This window comes from Alligator mississippiensis, chromosome 1 (assembly GCF_030867095.1).
Source record: "Alligator mississippiensis isolate rAllMis1 chromosome 1, rAllMis1, whole genome shotgun sequence".
Taxonomy (NCBI): Eukaryota; Metazoa; Chordata; order Crocodylia; family Alligatoridae; genus Alligator; species Alligator mississippiensis.
Genome location: NC_081824.1, coordinates 189,294,940 through 189,312,731, shown reverse-complemented (window position 1 = coordinate 189,312,731; position 17,792 = coordinate 189,294,940). Strand labels below are relative to the sequence as shown.

At 41.7% G+C, this 17,792-nt stretch overlaps 1 protein-coding gene across 4 annotated transcripts in view; it reads left to right on the top strand.

Annotated features, from left to right (window-relative positions):
* The window catches only part of RPS6KC1 (ribosomal protein S6 kinase C1), a 137,187-nt gene that overhangs the window by 19,442 nt on the left and 99,953 nt on the right, over positions 1-17,792 (top strand). For 2 of the 4 annotated variants that reach the window (XM_059717906.1, XM_006268119.4), the window contains exons 3-5: positions 5,378-5,498; positions 13,263-13,378; positions 17,360-17,453. In XM_059717906.1, the coding sequence (XP_059573889.1) occupies positions 5,378-5,498; positions 13,263-13,378; positions 17,360-17,453 (331 nt within the window). Of the gene's footprint in view, positions 1-18; positions 103-5,377; positions 5,499-13,262; positions 13,379-17,359; positions 17,454-17,792 lie in introns of those variants that run through there. The other 2 variants (XM_019483189.2, XM_059717896.1) reach the window with 2 other exon arrangements.

Genomic DNA, 17,792 nt, shown 5'->3' with positions numbered 1-17,792 from the left:
AGGGAGGATCCAGAGGTGTTTCTGAGTAACTTCCCTGACACGGTGACTTGCCAGCACAGCAAGAAGGTGACGACAGGAGATGGGGAAACCGCCCAGAGTAAGGTAACCCTGTTGGCTGTGGAGGCAGGAGGGAGGAAGGTGTGCGGGCCGGGGGCGAGCCGGGCCCATCTTTGCGCACACGGACTGTGGCCAGCAGCCCGGGCACGCGGGGCCGGAGAAAACCGCGGGACAGCAAGGCACGCATGGGCTAGAATTAGTCACAGAGGCGTAATGGTTGATTGAAAAGATTATTTACTTACACCCAAGATGGTCGCGGTGTAGGCTGGACAGTTTTCCAGGTGCAGCTCCACTTAAATCCTCGTTGGAGGACTCTGACAAATTCGGTTCTTTGGCCCCGGAGTTGTTAAGGCTCCGCGGGTTTGGCAATTCTTTCCTCACGGAGTTGTTGAAGCTCCGTGGGTTTTGATTGGTTCCCAGGCCCCCGGAGCTGTTAAGACTCCGTGGGTTCGAAAATTGGGTATATAGGATAGGGATACGTCTAGGATTGCGCTTGGCGACGGGGAGAGGCCAGAGGCTGTTTAGACTTCTGTTGCCTGCTAAAGAAAGGCGCGTTGGGTCCGCAAGGGTCCACATCACTTAGAGATCTTCACACAACGCAAAGTCTCCTCCTCCTGGCGAGTTCTGTCTCTCTCCAGTTTTTCTCTCTCTCCGGCTTGGGCCGAAACTACCCAAGCCTTTTGTACGGCTAGCAAGCTAATAGCTAGCCATCACGTATGCCTTCATTCAGAACCGGCCAATAATGTGGCGCGAATCTAAATACAAATGGCGGGAACTCCTTTGCACCGTGCATCTCTGAGATGCAAAAGAAATGCACCATGCAAAGAAGCTGCAAATTGGCAGGAAATCCCCCGTTGCACCAGAGTTCTCTCCCGCAGCAGAGAACTCTACCGTGCAAGGAAGCTGTAATTTTAACAGGAACATAATTTAGTGTTGCCGAAGCACACACAAACAACAAATCACAACTTTGGGTTGTGACAGAAGGAAGATAATTCTCCTAACTGCAACAGCCAGCCAGCTGCTGAGGAAACTGGTGACCCTGAGGTCAGGCTGAGTAACTGCCCAGGGGAGGAGTCCAGTCAGTCAGTGGCAGAGGAAACCGAGACTCTTGGGCAGGAGTTGGGAACCACTTCCATGTGGGAAGGTCTGGACAGGAGCACCGGAGCCCCCACTGATTGCCTGGCTGGGCAGGAGGAGCCAGAGGCCCAAGGACAGGAGGCTGCCCTCCTGGTGCAGAGGCTCAGTGAGCAACTATTCCCTAGGGCATCCTTGGGGAAGACCAGGAGTAATGGCCACAAACTCCTGGAAGACTGTTTCAGGCTTAACACTAGGAAAAACTTCTTCACAGTTAGATGAACACCTTGCTGGGGTCATTTGACCCCAGTGCTCTTACCTGCCATGGAAGGGGTCAGACTTGATGATCTGTCGAAGTCCCTTCCAACCCTACAAACTATGAAACTATGTGTCCAGACATAGAATAGGCTCCCTCCAGAGGTAGTGCAATCACCTACCCTAGAAATCTTCAAGAGGAGACTGGACAGTCACCTCGCTGGGGTCACTTGACCCTAGTTGTCCTTCCTGCCTAGTGCAGGGGGGCTGGGCCTGATGATCTTAAAAGGTCCCTTCCAGCCCCTAACAATCTATGAATCTATGAATCAATGGTAGTGTTTATTGTCACTACTCTGGGAGCCATGGCAGTTAATGCTGTCACTGCTCCCCCGCTGTCAAATTTCTGAACTCATGGGGGAGCTCATGTGCTAGATGACATGGCCCTACCTGCCAAGTCAGGCCACTTCATGGGGTTGGTCTGTGGTTGGATCCAGCATACAGCCCTGGATCCTTTGTGCTGGGTTGATCTGCAGGCCTCGTCCAGTGTGCAGGGTTGGTAGCAGGCTCAGTTCTCTAGCTGCTGCTACTCAGTTTCTACCAGGAAGATGTTTTCGGAAGGAAGCTTGAAAAAGAAAAAGCCCCAAGTTGGGCCATTTTTAAATTTTATATAATTGTCGAGGTACCTGGTACTATGTGTGTACTTGGAATTGTGTTTTAAAGTAGGGTATAAATTCTTTATTTCTTCTAAAAAAAAAAATAGTATGTCATTTATTATGAAACGTCACATAAGTTTTATACTTATGCTCATTGACTGTTCTTTGTGTTCCGTTTGTTTGGTTGATTGGTTTCTATTGATGCATTTCAATAGGAAATCATCCTGAACTTAATTTCTGGATGAAAATTTTCCTTATTTAGGTATACTTTTCATTGTTGACTTACACCTTAAACATAAGTAGTCTGTTCAAAATATGATAAAACCTGAGAGGATCAAGTGGAAGTACTGGATTTAGAGTCACTTTTAGCCATATTCACATAATAACTAGAAATTTAAGCACAGTGTACATGCAAAGCTGGCAGTGGGCTAGGTATGCACAAAAACACTAACCTCAGATGTTTTTCTATTAGATATGCTGTAATGGAGAAGGAATCATTTGCAGCTCTTAAGAAATATTCCCCATCAGCAGCTGCTATTGTCTTCTTCCCCAAAGAAATATGGCCTATCCCTGTTAGCCTTTAAGAAGAAAAATCATCTAAGAAGTCGATACCAAAAAATCCCCTTTGTTGTGAGGCAGTTAAGGTTGCTACACATTTAACAGGCTCCAACCAAATTCAGGAGAAAGTGAACAGTTTCTTAACGGTCAGCTTAACATATGTTGTACTTGACTTACAAGTGTGTGCCTTAATATAAATGTGACTACTTTACAGAGGGCATTGCAAACTCAACTCTGTTTGCAGTTGCCTCAGAGATGCCAGTCTTTTGTCACCACTTTTTAATAGCTCTTCTGTATGTTACCTTTTCCCAAATTACCTTCTCCTAATGCAGCCAGCTACTACAGGAAGCACCCCAAACTGTTGGGACAGGAGGGAGGTAATTTAGTAAAGGGGTGTGGGCAGAAGTATGAAAAGTGGTAATTGTAAATTGGAGGAGTAGATGGCTCTGTACTAATTGCTTCCTTGCTTTTGTGGGTTAGTGTCAGTAAAGTAATGTAGGGGTAGCAACCCCTAATATCTTGTAATGAAGTTCTTGTGAGTTTCTTTCAGTGTTCATTTGTGGAGGAGAAACCAATATTTTTTGTGAAAACTGTTACAAGTGATTCAGTTGTTCTAACCATGGCAAGTAGCATGTTACTACAGAAGTATTGCATGGCTCTTACAGCATAAGCTGTCATCAAATATCCTTTAGTACTGCACTTCTTTAGCTAGCAGATTGCATTGTGGTGTTGCCCAACCTTCAGATCTGATTCCCCTCCAACATGTCAGGATAGGAACTTTGTTAGCTTTGCTGAGGCAGCATCCCTGCAAAGACATGATTTTCCTGAGCTGGTCAGAGGATGACAGGGCGACCTTGAATCTTTTGTTTTGTAAGACATATTGGAAGTATTATTTTTCTTCTCCTGCCTAATATGAAATCACTTGCATCAGTGAAAAACAATACTATATTAGAGTGAAAATGGATCTTTTTTCCTGGCAGCCTAGGTATCGTATCCTAGCATCCCCATTGCTGTACCTTAATGGCCAGACTTCACATTCTCTTGCGCAGTTTTATGCTCTTACTTTTCAGTATATACTGCACGGAAAATATTGAAAGTTGATAGACATAAAAAAATGAGGGCATCCAAAACAAAATACTGAACAGACAGGTCTCAGGGGATCCACATCTTGAGAGAGTCCTACATTCTTTATTTGATCTCCTGAGACTTGTCAGCTACCAACTGCAGTTGAATTTTGAATGTACTGGTATGTTGCACTGGTATAACTGAATAAGGCGAGCCAGTGACCATGGTGAAAATTTTAGTATGGCCAGGAAGCAACTAGATTAAACAGTCTATTATTAGTCTGGTTATGAAAAAAATATGTAGGTCCCATTGACCTAAACTTTTGATTATTCTGCAACTATATCTCATGCCTGCCTACATTTTTTTAGAAACCTAATATTAAGACATGCTGAATGCTATCTGGTTACAGAAAAGTAAGAAATTTCTACCAAATGAAAATGAAATCTTCTTACTAGCTCTGTTTATCAGTTTCTTAATATAATTTTCTTTGTTTAAACACATTGTTTCTTGATTTTGTTTATTCTTGGAGTAGAAATTAGAAGGTAACTGTTCCCATCAGTCAAATGAATGAATATGTAGTTTAGAATATATTTTGTTGTGTTTCAGTATATACAACTCAGTAGGTATGTTTGGATAAAATATTTGGATCAGCAGTTGCATACATTTCAGGCATTTTTCACTGTTGTTCCGCATTAATATTAAGGCTTGTCATAACACTGCAAAGAGTCTGAACGAAACAAGAGCTGGCACATGAAGTGCCTCCATCTCTTTCACAAAGCAAAGTTTTAGCACAGTAATGTCCAAATTCAATTTGGACTCTGGGAGAAAAAGCAGAGCAAAGCAAAGAATTCATTTTTTGTTTATCCTTTTGTAGGGGAAAAAAACAAGTCACTGGGAAAGAAGAGTGGGAACTGTATGTTAATAACTGATACAGTATTTAGTTCAACTACATTGTTCTAGTTACTTTTTGTCAATTGTGGTTTTATATGTGAATCCTTATCCTTACATGGCATAATGTCTCAGTGTTTTCCTGAAGATGCATGTTTTATCTAGAGGCAACAGTGGTGTCAGATTTTCAGTTTTTGTTTTTTGGGGTTTTTTCCTTTAAGGAAAGATAACAATAAACTGTTTACATTTGAACTTTAAATTATGTCATCAGACCTTTACCGAAGACTCTGTTGTAGGCTAGGTTGTTGTTCTGAGTATTTCTGTCCTGTTTATAAGCATTCCTCCCACCCCCTCTTAAAAAAACAAAAAACCCCTAGCTGATGCTCTAAGAACAGCTCAATGTTGTTGAGTGGTGGATTGTAAAATAACTCCCATTCCTCTTTCTTTTTCTCCCCTCGTTGCAGCACTAGAGAGCTATGACTGACCTGTTAGGCAGCTTTACTCTCTCCCTGTCATCACATTCTTTTAGGTTTTTGTTTTAATATGTTGTTCTGCTGCAGTCCTTTTAGTCAAAATGGGCCTTGGGGACAGTATGCACATATGTAAAGATCATCTATGGCTGTCATACTGTCATACCTAAATTGAACAATATAGTGTGTAATTTTATCAGATGGAGAAAAATATTTTGAATTAAAAGACATTTGCTATAGGTAATCCTCAAATTTCCTTATAAAAATGCATTTAACATTAGTCACACCTAGAATAAAATATTTCTGTGTGTGAGAGCAATTAAACTCATTCCTGCTTTTTTTCCCTCTCTGCTTCAGATAGTCGTTTGGAAGAGATACAGTGACTTTAAGAAGCTGCACAAAGATCTCTGGCAAATTCATAAAAATTTATACAGACATACAGAATTGTTTCCACCTTTTGCCAAAGCAATAGTTTTTGGTAAGCTTACTTTCTTTTTGGTTTGCTAAAATTGTTTGATAATAGCTACTTTGATAATAAACACATCTCAATGCAGAGTTCCAGGACATACTTTTGTTTCCACTGCACTGAAAATATGCTTTGCTTTTAATAGTCAACATTTTGGCCTGACATGAAGATACCAACGATTGTAAGCATGGCTGGGTCATAGTTTGTTGGATAAAAAATAATTATTGATTTGCATGGAGCTTTGCAAGCGGGAAAACACAAGGTCCCTGCCCTCAGCAGGTTCCAATCTATAATGTTAGCCATGTGAGTAATGCTTGCTTGCTGCCAGTAACAAAACAAAATAGTTACATATTGTTATATGGACAGTAAAAGTTATTGTAATGTGTAGTGATCCTTTAAAGTAATTATCATATGTTTGTCATGGGAACTCTGTCCTAGGAAATATTCCACATTTGAAGTTAATTTCCAGTTTTATTTAGTAATGTTTTTGACATTGTAATAGTGAATTAGAGCATCAAAACAACTACTTATTGCATCAGAGGATTATAACATCGGGTGAGGAATACATGGGAAGAACTAATCTTAACAAAGATCTTAATATAAACATCCTTCAAAATACAAATAAAGGAAGAAAAAGTTTCAGAAAATATGATACAAGATCTTAATTGGGAACTGTTTCTTCAAGGAAATGTACATTTATAATATTTTCTCTTCCCTGTAAGAAGTATTTGATTGAGAATTAGCATTTAATATAGTTGATTGTGTGTTTAAAGTAAAATGTAGTGAACTTTTAATGAAGTGGAACAACTGCAGATATTGAGAGCTGTTACACTTGGTCAGAGGTAGGAAAAAAGCTGAATAAAAAGGAATCGCTTATAAAGTTAACATTAAGGAATATTGTAGACTGAGGTGCTCCATTTTAAAGGTGTAATAGATGTCTTTTTCACTGTAAAGTTACTTGTGTTTTTGGTATGTTAATCTTACTGTAACTTTTCATAGAGAATTCTAAAACACAAAGTTTATGTCATCTGAATAAGTGCATACAGCTCTAAACATCAGGAGGAGAATAGACTTCATTTTTATACTCTTATATACATGAGTAAGAATAAGCTCCTTCCCTATGCATATTATGTATTACATAATTATTACAGTCTGCTTATAGTAGGAGCTTCTTTACCTCTCTGTTAGACATTCCTGTTTTAGTGCTTTATTTCACAACAATCAGTGACAAGATAGTGGATTTCTTACACTTTTGCCTGAAAAGTTAAAGCTTCTGTTCTGATCTGTTTTTTTAATTGTATAACCATTATTTCAACAGACTGAAGTAGGCCTCTCTCTCTTTTTTTAAGGTAATTATTCCATTAATTCTCTTTATAAAAGAGGTTTTACATGTGGCATCTAGGAATGGTTGAAGCTACCATTGGCATGAGGGCAGGCCATTGTCAGTACTAGATCATTTGCTTATCCCTGTTTTGAGCATGAAAACACGTATGTACATGTATGTGATTATATAATGACAGTTTATAAAATTTTGGTTTTTTTAAATTTAAGCATAGTTAAATAGAGCAAACATTTCTGCCACGTTTCATCTGTTAAATTCCAACACTGCTCTCAGCTGAAAATCCAAACCTAAGGTAAGAAGTCCCAAACCATTTAAGTTCCTGTTCAAAAGCAACTCAGGATACGTCTGTGCTGCAGTCAGAGGTGTGATTGTGGACACACTTGAACTGTTTTGGCTACTGACAGCAGTAAAACTGCACAGCATAGGCTTCAACTGCTGAGTAAATAACTAAGATCCTGAACTGGGTTTCTTTAGCACTTGTCTGCATAGTTGCTGTGTAGACAGAACCTAAGTCAGTGGGAATTAGGATGCATCTGTGTTGCATGTGCAGTAGTAAATTAGCCAGTACAGCCTTCTTTATTGGTTCATTTGAAATTGGCTCTGGTATCTCTTCACTATGCTGCAGTTGCTTCTGTGACTGTATCATAGCTATACCTTTGAGCACCTAAGGAGCTTTTGAAAATGCTGTCTGTCTGCTTAAAAGGAAACCTTTTTTAACTAAAGAAATGCTGTTAGTATAAAAACATGTATTCCTTAGATGGGCTTTTATATGCTTAACTAGCCTGGAATGGACATTAAGGAACCATAATCTGTATGCTACCCTATAATTAGCATATTCATCAGTTTGGAACTGTGTAAAGTTGGATCTTACATTATTTACATATTCATTGAGGTATTGCTTTGGGAGACTAATTGGAGACTAAAAAGCACTTTAAGGCTGTGATTGTTATAATAGTTTTGGGATAGCTTTTTTGGTGGCCTCTCTACTTGTGTGAGTCAGATTCTGTCAGTGTCAGTAGAGAAGGAACCCAGTGACTCCTGACTTGGGTCCCATTCCTGATCAGTCTTTCAGGGCAGAGCTACCGTGCACCTCAGTTGTGTCTTTTCAGAATACACTGCACATTTTTTTTCTATTCTCTACTTGCTGCTGCACAGGGAAAACCTACACTTCAAAGTCAAGCATGTAAATATTGGGCGATGCCAAAATATTTGGCCTTAATGCAGTTCTGTTGTGGAAGGCATTATGATCTAGTCTTTAGTTGCATGGTTGTATACTTTTGTTTTTGCCTCTGCTGCATTTTGAGAATGGTTTAGCTGAAAATTTACAAACAAAACTGTTCTTAAGGTAGATGCCCGGCACAGAAAAGTGCATGCTTTAACCATTCCGGATAAAAAGTTTTATAAGCAACTGAAAAAAAGGACTTTTCACACAAAGGGTTAAATGACCTTGACTTGAAACAATGGTGTCTGCAACTTGATCTTTGACACTAAACCAGGATGGCATTTAATTTTAACTGGCCATGAGAGATGCAGAACCTGTAATAGATTACCAAGAAAATTGATCCGAAACGTAGATTTTATGGATATCTGTGTAAAATCTTGTAAAATGCAGAGATTTGGGTTTCTCATCCAAAATCCAGCTAAGGGCCTTGTTGCACATTAATTTTAGGATTGTCCCTGGATTGTCCACACATTAACACCTGAAACTAGTTTTAAACACACTTTAGGTTGTTTAAAGTTACATCACTCCAGGGCCTGTTTATCTCTGATCTGTATTACCCAGCTTGTGGTCTGTTAATGCCTGGCCACTTCCCACAGATGAGCTGCCCAAGTTGCAGTCCTTCAGCATCCCAGGATGAGGTATCTCCTTCCCTGCCCTCCTGTTCTGTGTAGGCAGACTTTCTACCCCATGAACTCTGCTGCTCAGGAGGTGGTTTTGGCACCAAGCCAACTCCCCCTCCTGATCTTGGGGGTGTGACCTTCCTACCCTCCAGTGTGCAACCTTGTGTAAACAGCCTGCAGAATAGGTGCTAGCTAGGCAGATTGTAGGGTCTGGATAGATTTAGGATCCCAGAGTGCCACAGCAGCCTGGCTTCATTTGGGGTGTTCAGGGCAGTGGTCCTAGCCCAGCTGTTATCTGCCCTGTGGGTCTTATGATATTGGTAGTAGGGAGGGGTGGCAATACTGTCACTGCTCCCCTACTGCCAAATTTCTTAACCTGTGGGGAGGCCTGTGGGCCAGATTCCGAGGCTCCACAGGCTGCATTTGGCCTGTGGGCTGGGGATTGAGCACCCCCATTCTAGATTATTTTATTTCCATGCACAGAAAGTATTAACTTGTACACATTCCCAAGTACTTTAGTGTTAATGACGCTAAGACATTGAAAACTGTCTGGAAATGGAAGAGCTGTGATGCACATCTGCCTTTAGAATGACAGAAGTTGAGAAGTCTACAGAATTGGATTGTTTGTTTTTCATGTAGTGTACTTATTTTCTGGGCTGTTACAGTAGAGTTGCTTTCATCGCAGGATGGAACCTCTTGGAAAAAGTTCATTTTGATTTCCTGTACTTCACCTGAACTTTTTCCACCCTCCTCACAGAAAAACATATTGGCATGAAATATGGGAATTTCAAGTGATGATAACAGTGCCAGCTGTTTAAACTTCTTTGAATTATGTGGTTTATTGTTATCTTCTTGTTACCATAATCTTAGTTGGATTATTGGATCTGTTTCTAGGGAATGACCATGCTCAGTCCCTACTGTACTGTAAGAATGGCTTTGCTGTAATTTCTTTTTTGGCTCAGTCACATGCCTAACAGCTTAACATAAATGAACCAATATATAAAATACATCATCTACCTTTCCTACTTACTTTCTACCTCATGAAGAAAAGAGGCATCTTGCTGTTTCTTAAAACCTAAATATTGTTAACAATGGTTCTGTCAGGGGAATGGTTCAGGTTTGGATTAGATTAAAACTAAATTATGAGACTGGATTAAGGATAGTTTTATTTGATTAGGACAAAATAGTATAAGGTGTTTTCTAGAGGTGCGCTGATACATCAGTCCGATGTCGGATCTGCACCAGTATAAAGAAAATTGATCTTATTGTAAATCGGCCTGATGCGGCTGATAATTTGGCTGATAAATGCCTGTGTGTGCAGCCACAACACAGCATGTAGGCAGTGAGGAGCACAGCCCAGCAGCATAGAGAGGAGCATAGCCCGGCAGGGGCTGGGGCAAGTGAAGCCCACCTGGGGCGGGGCAAGCATGGGACAGAGCTGTGGCTCATTTGGGGGGTGTGGGGAGAGTGTGTGTGGGAGGGTGGTTTGCACTGCTGCACACTGCTGGTCCAGCGCTCACCCACTCATCCAGGAGGGCATGGTTGGGGTGGGCGTGTGCCCCTGGATCTGTATGGGGTGGGATGGGCTGGGGCTGGGGTTGCGTGGGGCTCTTCCTGGCCTGCCCTGTGCAAATCTGGGGGCACACACCCCCTCCATGCACTCCCAGATGAGCGATGGGAGCAGTGGTGGGAGTTGGTAGATGAGCGCTAGACCAGCAGCTCCTGGATCGGTGGCACATAGTGGCAGGAGCCACCCCCCTTCGTCCCCCCTGCCCTCCGGACAAGCTGTGGCTCTGTCCCCCGTCTGCCCTGCCCCGGCTGGGAAGTGCTTGCCCCTGTCCCTGCACCAGCCCCAGCCCCACTCCCACTCCTTCCTCACCATGGGGGCCTTGTTCTGTTAACCATATAGTGGTTAACAGTAATAACCTTGTTTTGGAACTGTGGTGTTTATCTAGTACCATGGAAGTGAGAGGACTTGACAGACTGCAGAGTAAGGCATGGTCACAGCACTGCCACCTGTGCACCCTGTCTGGAATTTTAACTTGGACAAGAGACGTAGAGAGAAGATAACTTTGATTTAACATGAAAAAGGCCTCACTGAAAAGAACTGTTTGAAGAACAGATAGGCACCTAACCATCTCGAAAAGCTGGTAGAAGCTTGGGAGATTGATCTGTATATAGAAGCAGCACCAGACTGACTTGAGTATGAAAATGAGATGGTGTGAGACAGGAGTGCAGGTCATGAGAGGCATCACTTTAATCAATTTCCATGATGGCTATCAATGTAAATACAGCTTGATACTTTGCCAGTGCGTGAGTTTTAGTCCTAAAGAGATGGTATGAGTTAATGAGCTAAAAAGACGGTAACTACTTTTTCAGCGGGACAGGTAAAATTTGTGGTGTGTTTTGTGGATGTTGTAGGTTCTGACCTTGCTGGCTGCTTGACAACTTCTCAATGTTTTCTGTTGCTCCAAATCCAATATTTTGTTGTATCCTGTTTTCAGCTTCTTTTGGTTGCTGCCACTTGCAGAGTTGAGTTCCCTTTTTTGTACTTGCCCCTTTAACTCTGAAACCTGAGCCACTCCACATCCAAGACAATAAATTGTGGACTTGGTTGTTGACTCTGTGTGGGGTTTCCTTATTTGTTAGGTTTTTCTGGTTGTTTCTTTCCTCTAGTTCCATGTGGGAAGTGTTCACTTGAATGATTTCTGAAAGGAATCTTACTTTGATGCTTTTTTGCTTGCTCCTAGCATAAGTGAAATTTCTCTCTATGTTCTATGTAGTTATCTTCAGAGTAAGTTTCATGGTGCTGTCAGGTAACTCTTATTTACTGCCAATGTACTAGGGCAATATTTCTTGGACAGGTGTGCCTCAGTCTTTTGTTTTCATATGTAGAAGACCTTCCCACCTGTTTTTTCTTTCTAGTCTTCTGTTAATGTCTATCCTATTTATTTTGAACATGTAACCACTGTATTTACCCAAATCCAAAGTGACCCCCCCAATAATTAGATTCTATACATGGAAAATACATAAACTTGCTATAATCTTCCATTTATAAAATCGTAATTATTGGAGGATTGTATTAAATTCATCCCCTGCATTGCTGCAGGGAGGCATGCACTAGGGGACAGTGGGGGGGGTCAAACAGCTTGCCCCTGCAGCTTGCTTCTCCGCCACCTGCCTGTCTCATTTTCCACCCCCAACCCCTTACCTTTGCTCCAGTGTGGGCAGGCTCTGCCTCTGTTCCAGCCTGGGGCATGAAGCGTGGCCCCATCCCAGCCCCATAGCAGTCGTGCAGAGCCAGCACCATTGCTCTGGGGTGGGGCTAGGGCTATACTCTGTGCTCCAGGCTGCAGCGGGGATGAAGTCTGCTAGCACAGAGCAAGAATGAGGGGAAGAGTGGGGAGGAGGGTGAGATATGGGGGGAAAGGGGCCTGAGACTATGGGGTGGGGATATAAGCAGCATGGAGGAGGAGATGGGGGAAATGGGTGGGGAGGAGACAGGGGAGAGGGGCCAGGGGCCTGAGGCTGTAGCAGGAGAGAGGCAGGGGGTGCAGAGGTGGCAGAGGGCAGGGCATACGGCAGCAGTGGCTGCAGCCCTGGTCTGCAGTTGGGACTGGAGCCAGAGCTGCAGCAGCTACCTGACCCCCTTGCTGCCCTATATCAATTCCAAGATGAGGGCTTTACCTAGTCCTGAAACTGAGTAAATTCAGTATGGATTTCACATGATATGGTAGCTGTGACATAGCTGGTATGAAAGGCTATGGGCATTTGGGTTCAATTGCATAGTGTATGACTATAGCTAGAGGCTAGACTGTCCTTTTTCTGGGAGAAGGAGTGGATTGGAGAGGAAAACCAAGCAAAAGCTTTAGGATTCTTCCTTAACATCTCTCCTTCTATGGAAGAGGTTTGGGGCACAGAATGGGGAAGTGGTAAGGGAAGAAAGGCAGATGTTGGAGGCTGTGTTGCCTTCTAACTCTAAACTTTTTGTATCTATGGGGAAAAAGCACCCTTTACCATATGAATCAGGAGCTATCCTAGGAACAAGTGCTTTTCTGCCTTGCGGCTTGGCTACACTAGAGGCCTTCTAGGGGGAGCCAGCTGTTGAAAGCAGCTCCTTACAGCTTCCACAGAGGGCATCTGGGAGCCCTATTACCTGTTTTCTAGATTGACTCATTTTTTTTCTTTTTTTGAGAATGAGTGGAAAGTGCTCAGCTCCTTACAGGATTAGGGCCCTAATTAAGACTGACATTGACAGGCATATTGTCAAATTGTTCACGTATAATTTACTTTCAGATATCTGTGGACATACGTTAGCGTCTCTTGGCTAATGAAGAGTGTTGCCTCGCATATTTTTTAGGATGAGAGAGCCAAGGGTTCCTGTTGTGACTGCCAGCTTTCATCATTTAAGTGGTTTGCAGAAGACAAGACTCTAGGGACAGTTAAGAATAGGAAGTGTGAAGATTGCCACAGTCTCCTGAAGCATTTGAATGACTCTTATAGATGCGGGGCATTTTCTTCAGAGGATTTTTTTCTTGTACTATAATTGTTATAATTATTTTAAAGCATGTCAATCCATATTTCTGTTCCAGGGAGGTTTGATGAAACTGTGATTGAAGAAAGAAGACAGTGTGCTGAAGATCTGTTGCAGTTTTCTGCTAACATCCCTGCACTCTATAATAGCAAGCAATTTGAAGACTTCTTTAAGGTTTGTTAATATTGAGCAAATCTCAATGGAGTCTCTTCTAAATAGCTGCTGCCTAGTGATACAGAATTTCTACTGACTCTAGCTGTGTACTTGGAGCTTAGTGAATAGGAAACGTTCTATAAGTTCCTGTTCTGTAAACTGCAACCATTTTGGAGAAAATTCAGGGCAGGAGATTTGGATTTTCACTGACTAACATACAGGATATCTGGAGAACAAAACCAGTACTTATTTGTTCCAAGATGTTCTGGAGCAAAATAATTTGCTGTTTCCATATTTTATGCAGCTGATACACTTGTCTCCAAAGGAAAATTAGTTAGACTTCTTTGTATTAACCTATTATTAGGAATTGTACTGGAACTCTATAACAGCAAATTACATATAGGGAATGGGTTGCAAATATAATGTAGAGTTAGGAACATGAAAAAAATTATGGTAACCAAGTGCTTGGTTATAGATTTAGAGCTATAACTTGTGTAGGATTTTTTCCTAACAAATTCTCAGTGCTTTCACATAGTTATTCCATCTTCAAAGCACCGTACATACAGTAACTAATAAAAATAAATGTTTAAATAATTGCTTTATTGGATTCTATGGGTCCTGAATCCTGCAAACACTTAAAATTCAGGGCTTAGGTGTTTCACGTGTTACTAAAGATAAAAATCATGCTTAATATATGGGAATTTTTTTTTTTAAGTCTTATGATTTTTTAAGAATGTTTTAGATTACTACCAGTTTAATATCTTTTCAGCTTTAGCAGTGTCATTGTTAGTAGATTGGACTGTTTTACTACTTAGATTCTTGTCTTGCAGCTCACACTGCATTTGTGTTTGTGTTAGAATTTTTCATTAATTGAACAAAGCCTAAATAAAACAGAAAATATTTTCTTTTTAGAAAGTATCAAAACAAAACCACTCCTTTGCTAGCAAAAAACATAGATCATGGCTTAAAGTACATGACAGTCCATGTTAAGGTAAAGTTGTTTCCAATTTAAACCTTACTCAGGGTTTAATTCTGAGTTTTAATTGCCATAAGATGTCAGCCTTTGTTTTTAGATGTTAGTAGATTTTCAAAATACTTTATTTATGGGCTTGTCTACATAAAAAGTTGTGCTGGTATAACTCTCCTATTTGCATACTCTTTAAGTATAAAAGCATGAATCTCTTAGTTTCACTTATTTTGCTTTATAACCAGTTAAGCTAAAGGAAAAGAGTCCTTTTTCAGCTTCTTAGTTGTATCGGACACTGAACAACTTCTTGTGTAGAAAAGTTTTAAGATCTGGCCAGTCACTAGTTCTTGTTTACTGCTACATCAGGGTTGCTTGTTCTCTCCAGCTCCATACAATAATATATCTGCTGGTTCTTCACCTGTGCAGGGTCTGTTAGATAAGTGTGAGATACACAGCTTCGTTGCACAGGTCCAGAAACGGCCAGAGGATTTATGTCAGCACATTGCTGACATAAACAAGCTGGATAGTTTTGTGTGGATGTATGTACTGGACTATTTCTGGGGCAAACAGTATTAAATATGTCCTATTCGGATTTAGCTTTGTATGTCAGGGGAGCTCAGCCTCCACCCTGTGGACCGGGTGTGGCACATCAACCCAAGTAAAGGCTCTTTCTACTCTTCCCTTCATTTCCCATGCAACTGAGTTGAGAAACGGGGGAAAGGAGGATATGAGCAGCAATGGTTCTCACTCCTGCTGACAGGCTGGCAAAGTCAGAGCTTTCATGCAGCTCTGGAGTCCAGGAGCTGGGTATTACTGCCTTTTGGCTTCTTATCCCTCTCCCACTGAGTTCAAAGGCAGGGTAAAGAGGTGATGTGCAGCAGTGGCTGGGCTCAGGCCCTGGACTCTGAAGCTCCATGAACCCTCTGATATCACTGGCATATCAGTGTGGGTTCTGACTGGAGCCACAGTTTTTGTGCAGCTCTGGAGCCCAGAAGCTAAGCACTGCTGCCACTACTGCTCATCACCCAGCATGAAAACTGTGGGTCCATCCAGCGCCCGGGTTAACATGCCAGTGAGCTCAGTGTTTCTGTGGAACTCCAAGCCCAGGGGCTGAGGGCCATTTCTGCTGCTCATCTTTTCTTTTCCCTGCAGCTGAATTCAGTGTGGGAGAAGAATTTTCTTACTAGGAGGGTATTAAAGCACTGGAACAGGTTACCCAGAGAGTAGTAGAATCTCTATCCTTGGAAGTTTTTAGACAGAACTTTGGCTGGGATGATCTAGTTGGGGATGGTGCTGCTTTGAGCAGAGGGTTGGACTAGATGACCTCCTGAGGTTTCTTCCACCCTAATTTTCTATGATACTAAGGTGAGAGGGAGGCAGACAGCAGTAAGGGCTCAGCTCCTGCACTCCAATACTCCAGAGCCCTGTGAAAACCTTGCAGCTGGAAAGGGAAAGGCAGCGACTACACAATTATGAACAGCACAGGGTTGGCTACAGCACCAAAAATAAATAAATATAAATAAATATATATGATATTTTAAAGCCACGCTGCTCTGTGGCAGAGCATGATCCCACTCTACTGTGACACTAGCAGGGCACTGGGAAGTGCAGGGAGCTGAGGTAAGGAACAGTGCTGCCAGCTAGTGTCACAGGGTGATCTACTTCTGTCCTCTCCTCCCACAATCCCCTGCTAACACTAAGAACCTGGAATCCAGCCAGTTCCTTCCAGGCTATTGCAAGCCAGTGGCTCATCAACTTCAATTCCTACTGCTGAACAGGGTACTTAGCTGGGCGCTCAGTCTCAGTCCAGTCCAGACAATTTCAGTACCTCCTCAGTTGTACACAGCAGGCTTTTAGCAAGTTTTATTATTTTTATAAAATAATACTACAGAATATTGAACTTTTTACTTTGTATTAATAAGTTTAAAATTACTAAAACCATGCATTTTCCTTTCTAATATTACTTAAAATACTGGATGTTAGGATATGCCAAAGCATAGAGCTATAATGTTTTACCATGCAGCTCTTGGTCCATTTCTTATTTTAAGATTTGGTGCACTTCCTTTGTTTAAAAAAAAGTTTGAGCACTGCTGGCATAGGTTGTTACCACAGGTGCAAAGAAAGGCATGCAGCTGGGTTGGTGAGCAGTGATTCTGAAAGTTCTGGTGGACTTTTGCTTGTCCAGTCTTTCTTGTCGCTTACTTAATTGAAACCTCTTCTCCTTCCAAAAAGAAGAGGGGAGCTGCTTTATGCTAATTTGGCTTAACATGACTCCAAAGTGATTTAAATCATGCTATAACCAGAAACTGCTTTCCCTGGAGCCTTGCTTTCCATTGGTTTTTGAGCGTAAGATAGCACTGTGAAACACCTCTCTGTAGCTGAGTTCAGTTGTGTGGATCAGAGAGTAACAGCGATTTTTTTTTTAAATTGCACCATTTTGCACAGCAGCAGGGAACACTGATGTTGGCATTATTGAATGCACCCGTTGTTTATGACTATGTAGAGAGCTGATGCATTCCAGTAAATGATCATTGCAAAATTGCCATTACTTTTTGAAACAACCTCATAGTTTGTGTAGAATAATTTGGAGATAGGATCCTGGGAAAGTAGGGATGGAAGGGACCTCGCAAGATCATCCAATCCAGCCCCCTGATCAGGGCAGGATCATCCCTGACTAAACCATCCCAGCCGAGTGTCTGTCCAGCCTAAACTTGAAAGCTTCTAGGGATGGGGATTCTACAACTTCTCTAGGCAGTCTGTTCCAATGTTTGATAACCCTCATAGTTTAGTGTAATTTTATCACTGAAAAACCTTGTTAGAAAATAGACCAGCAGCTTTCATAAAGGTAAATGGGCTAGTGCAGCACAGATGTATGTAATACAATTGAATTAGTTCTAAAATAGGAAGATTTGCCAGCTTAGAATAGATTGTTCATTTTAATTGGCAGTGGCTACTTTTCTTGTTGCTGTATGATAATGATACTTTCCATAACAAATAATAACTGAATACAGACTTTTCTCTCCCTTTCTTTTCAGGGTGGTGAGGTGCATGATGGATCTGAATTGATTGGTCCTGTTGAACCTTTATCCGATTCCCTGATTGACAGTTTGTCTGACTGCAGTTCTGAAGGTTGGCTTCCTTCTGTGATGCAAGCTGTTTGGTTGTCTTGTGGTACAATGTGTATAATATGCAACTGATGTGTTAGCACTGGTAGGAAAGTTGGCTTCTAATTTCACTATGTTTTTACTTTGATAGGGCTTTGGAAACTAGGCATGGGAAAATCTTGTTGGGATCATCAAAGCTTGTCTCCTGTGAGTGCAAGATTGCTCCCTGGTGGATTCTTCCTAGAGTTTGACCAGAAAACTGTAAACACAGTTTGAACCGTGCCATTAATATCAGCGGGTGCTAACTCAGAGTCTAGTGATGATATTTCAAATGTCAACATTATTGTTTCATTTCTCATCAAAA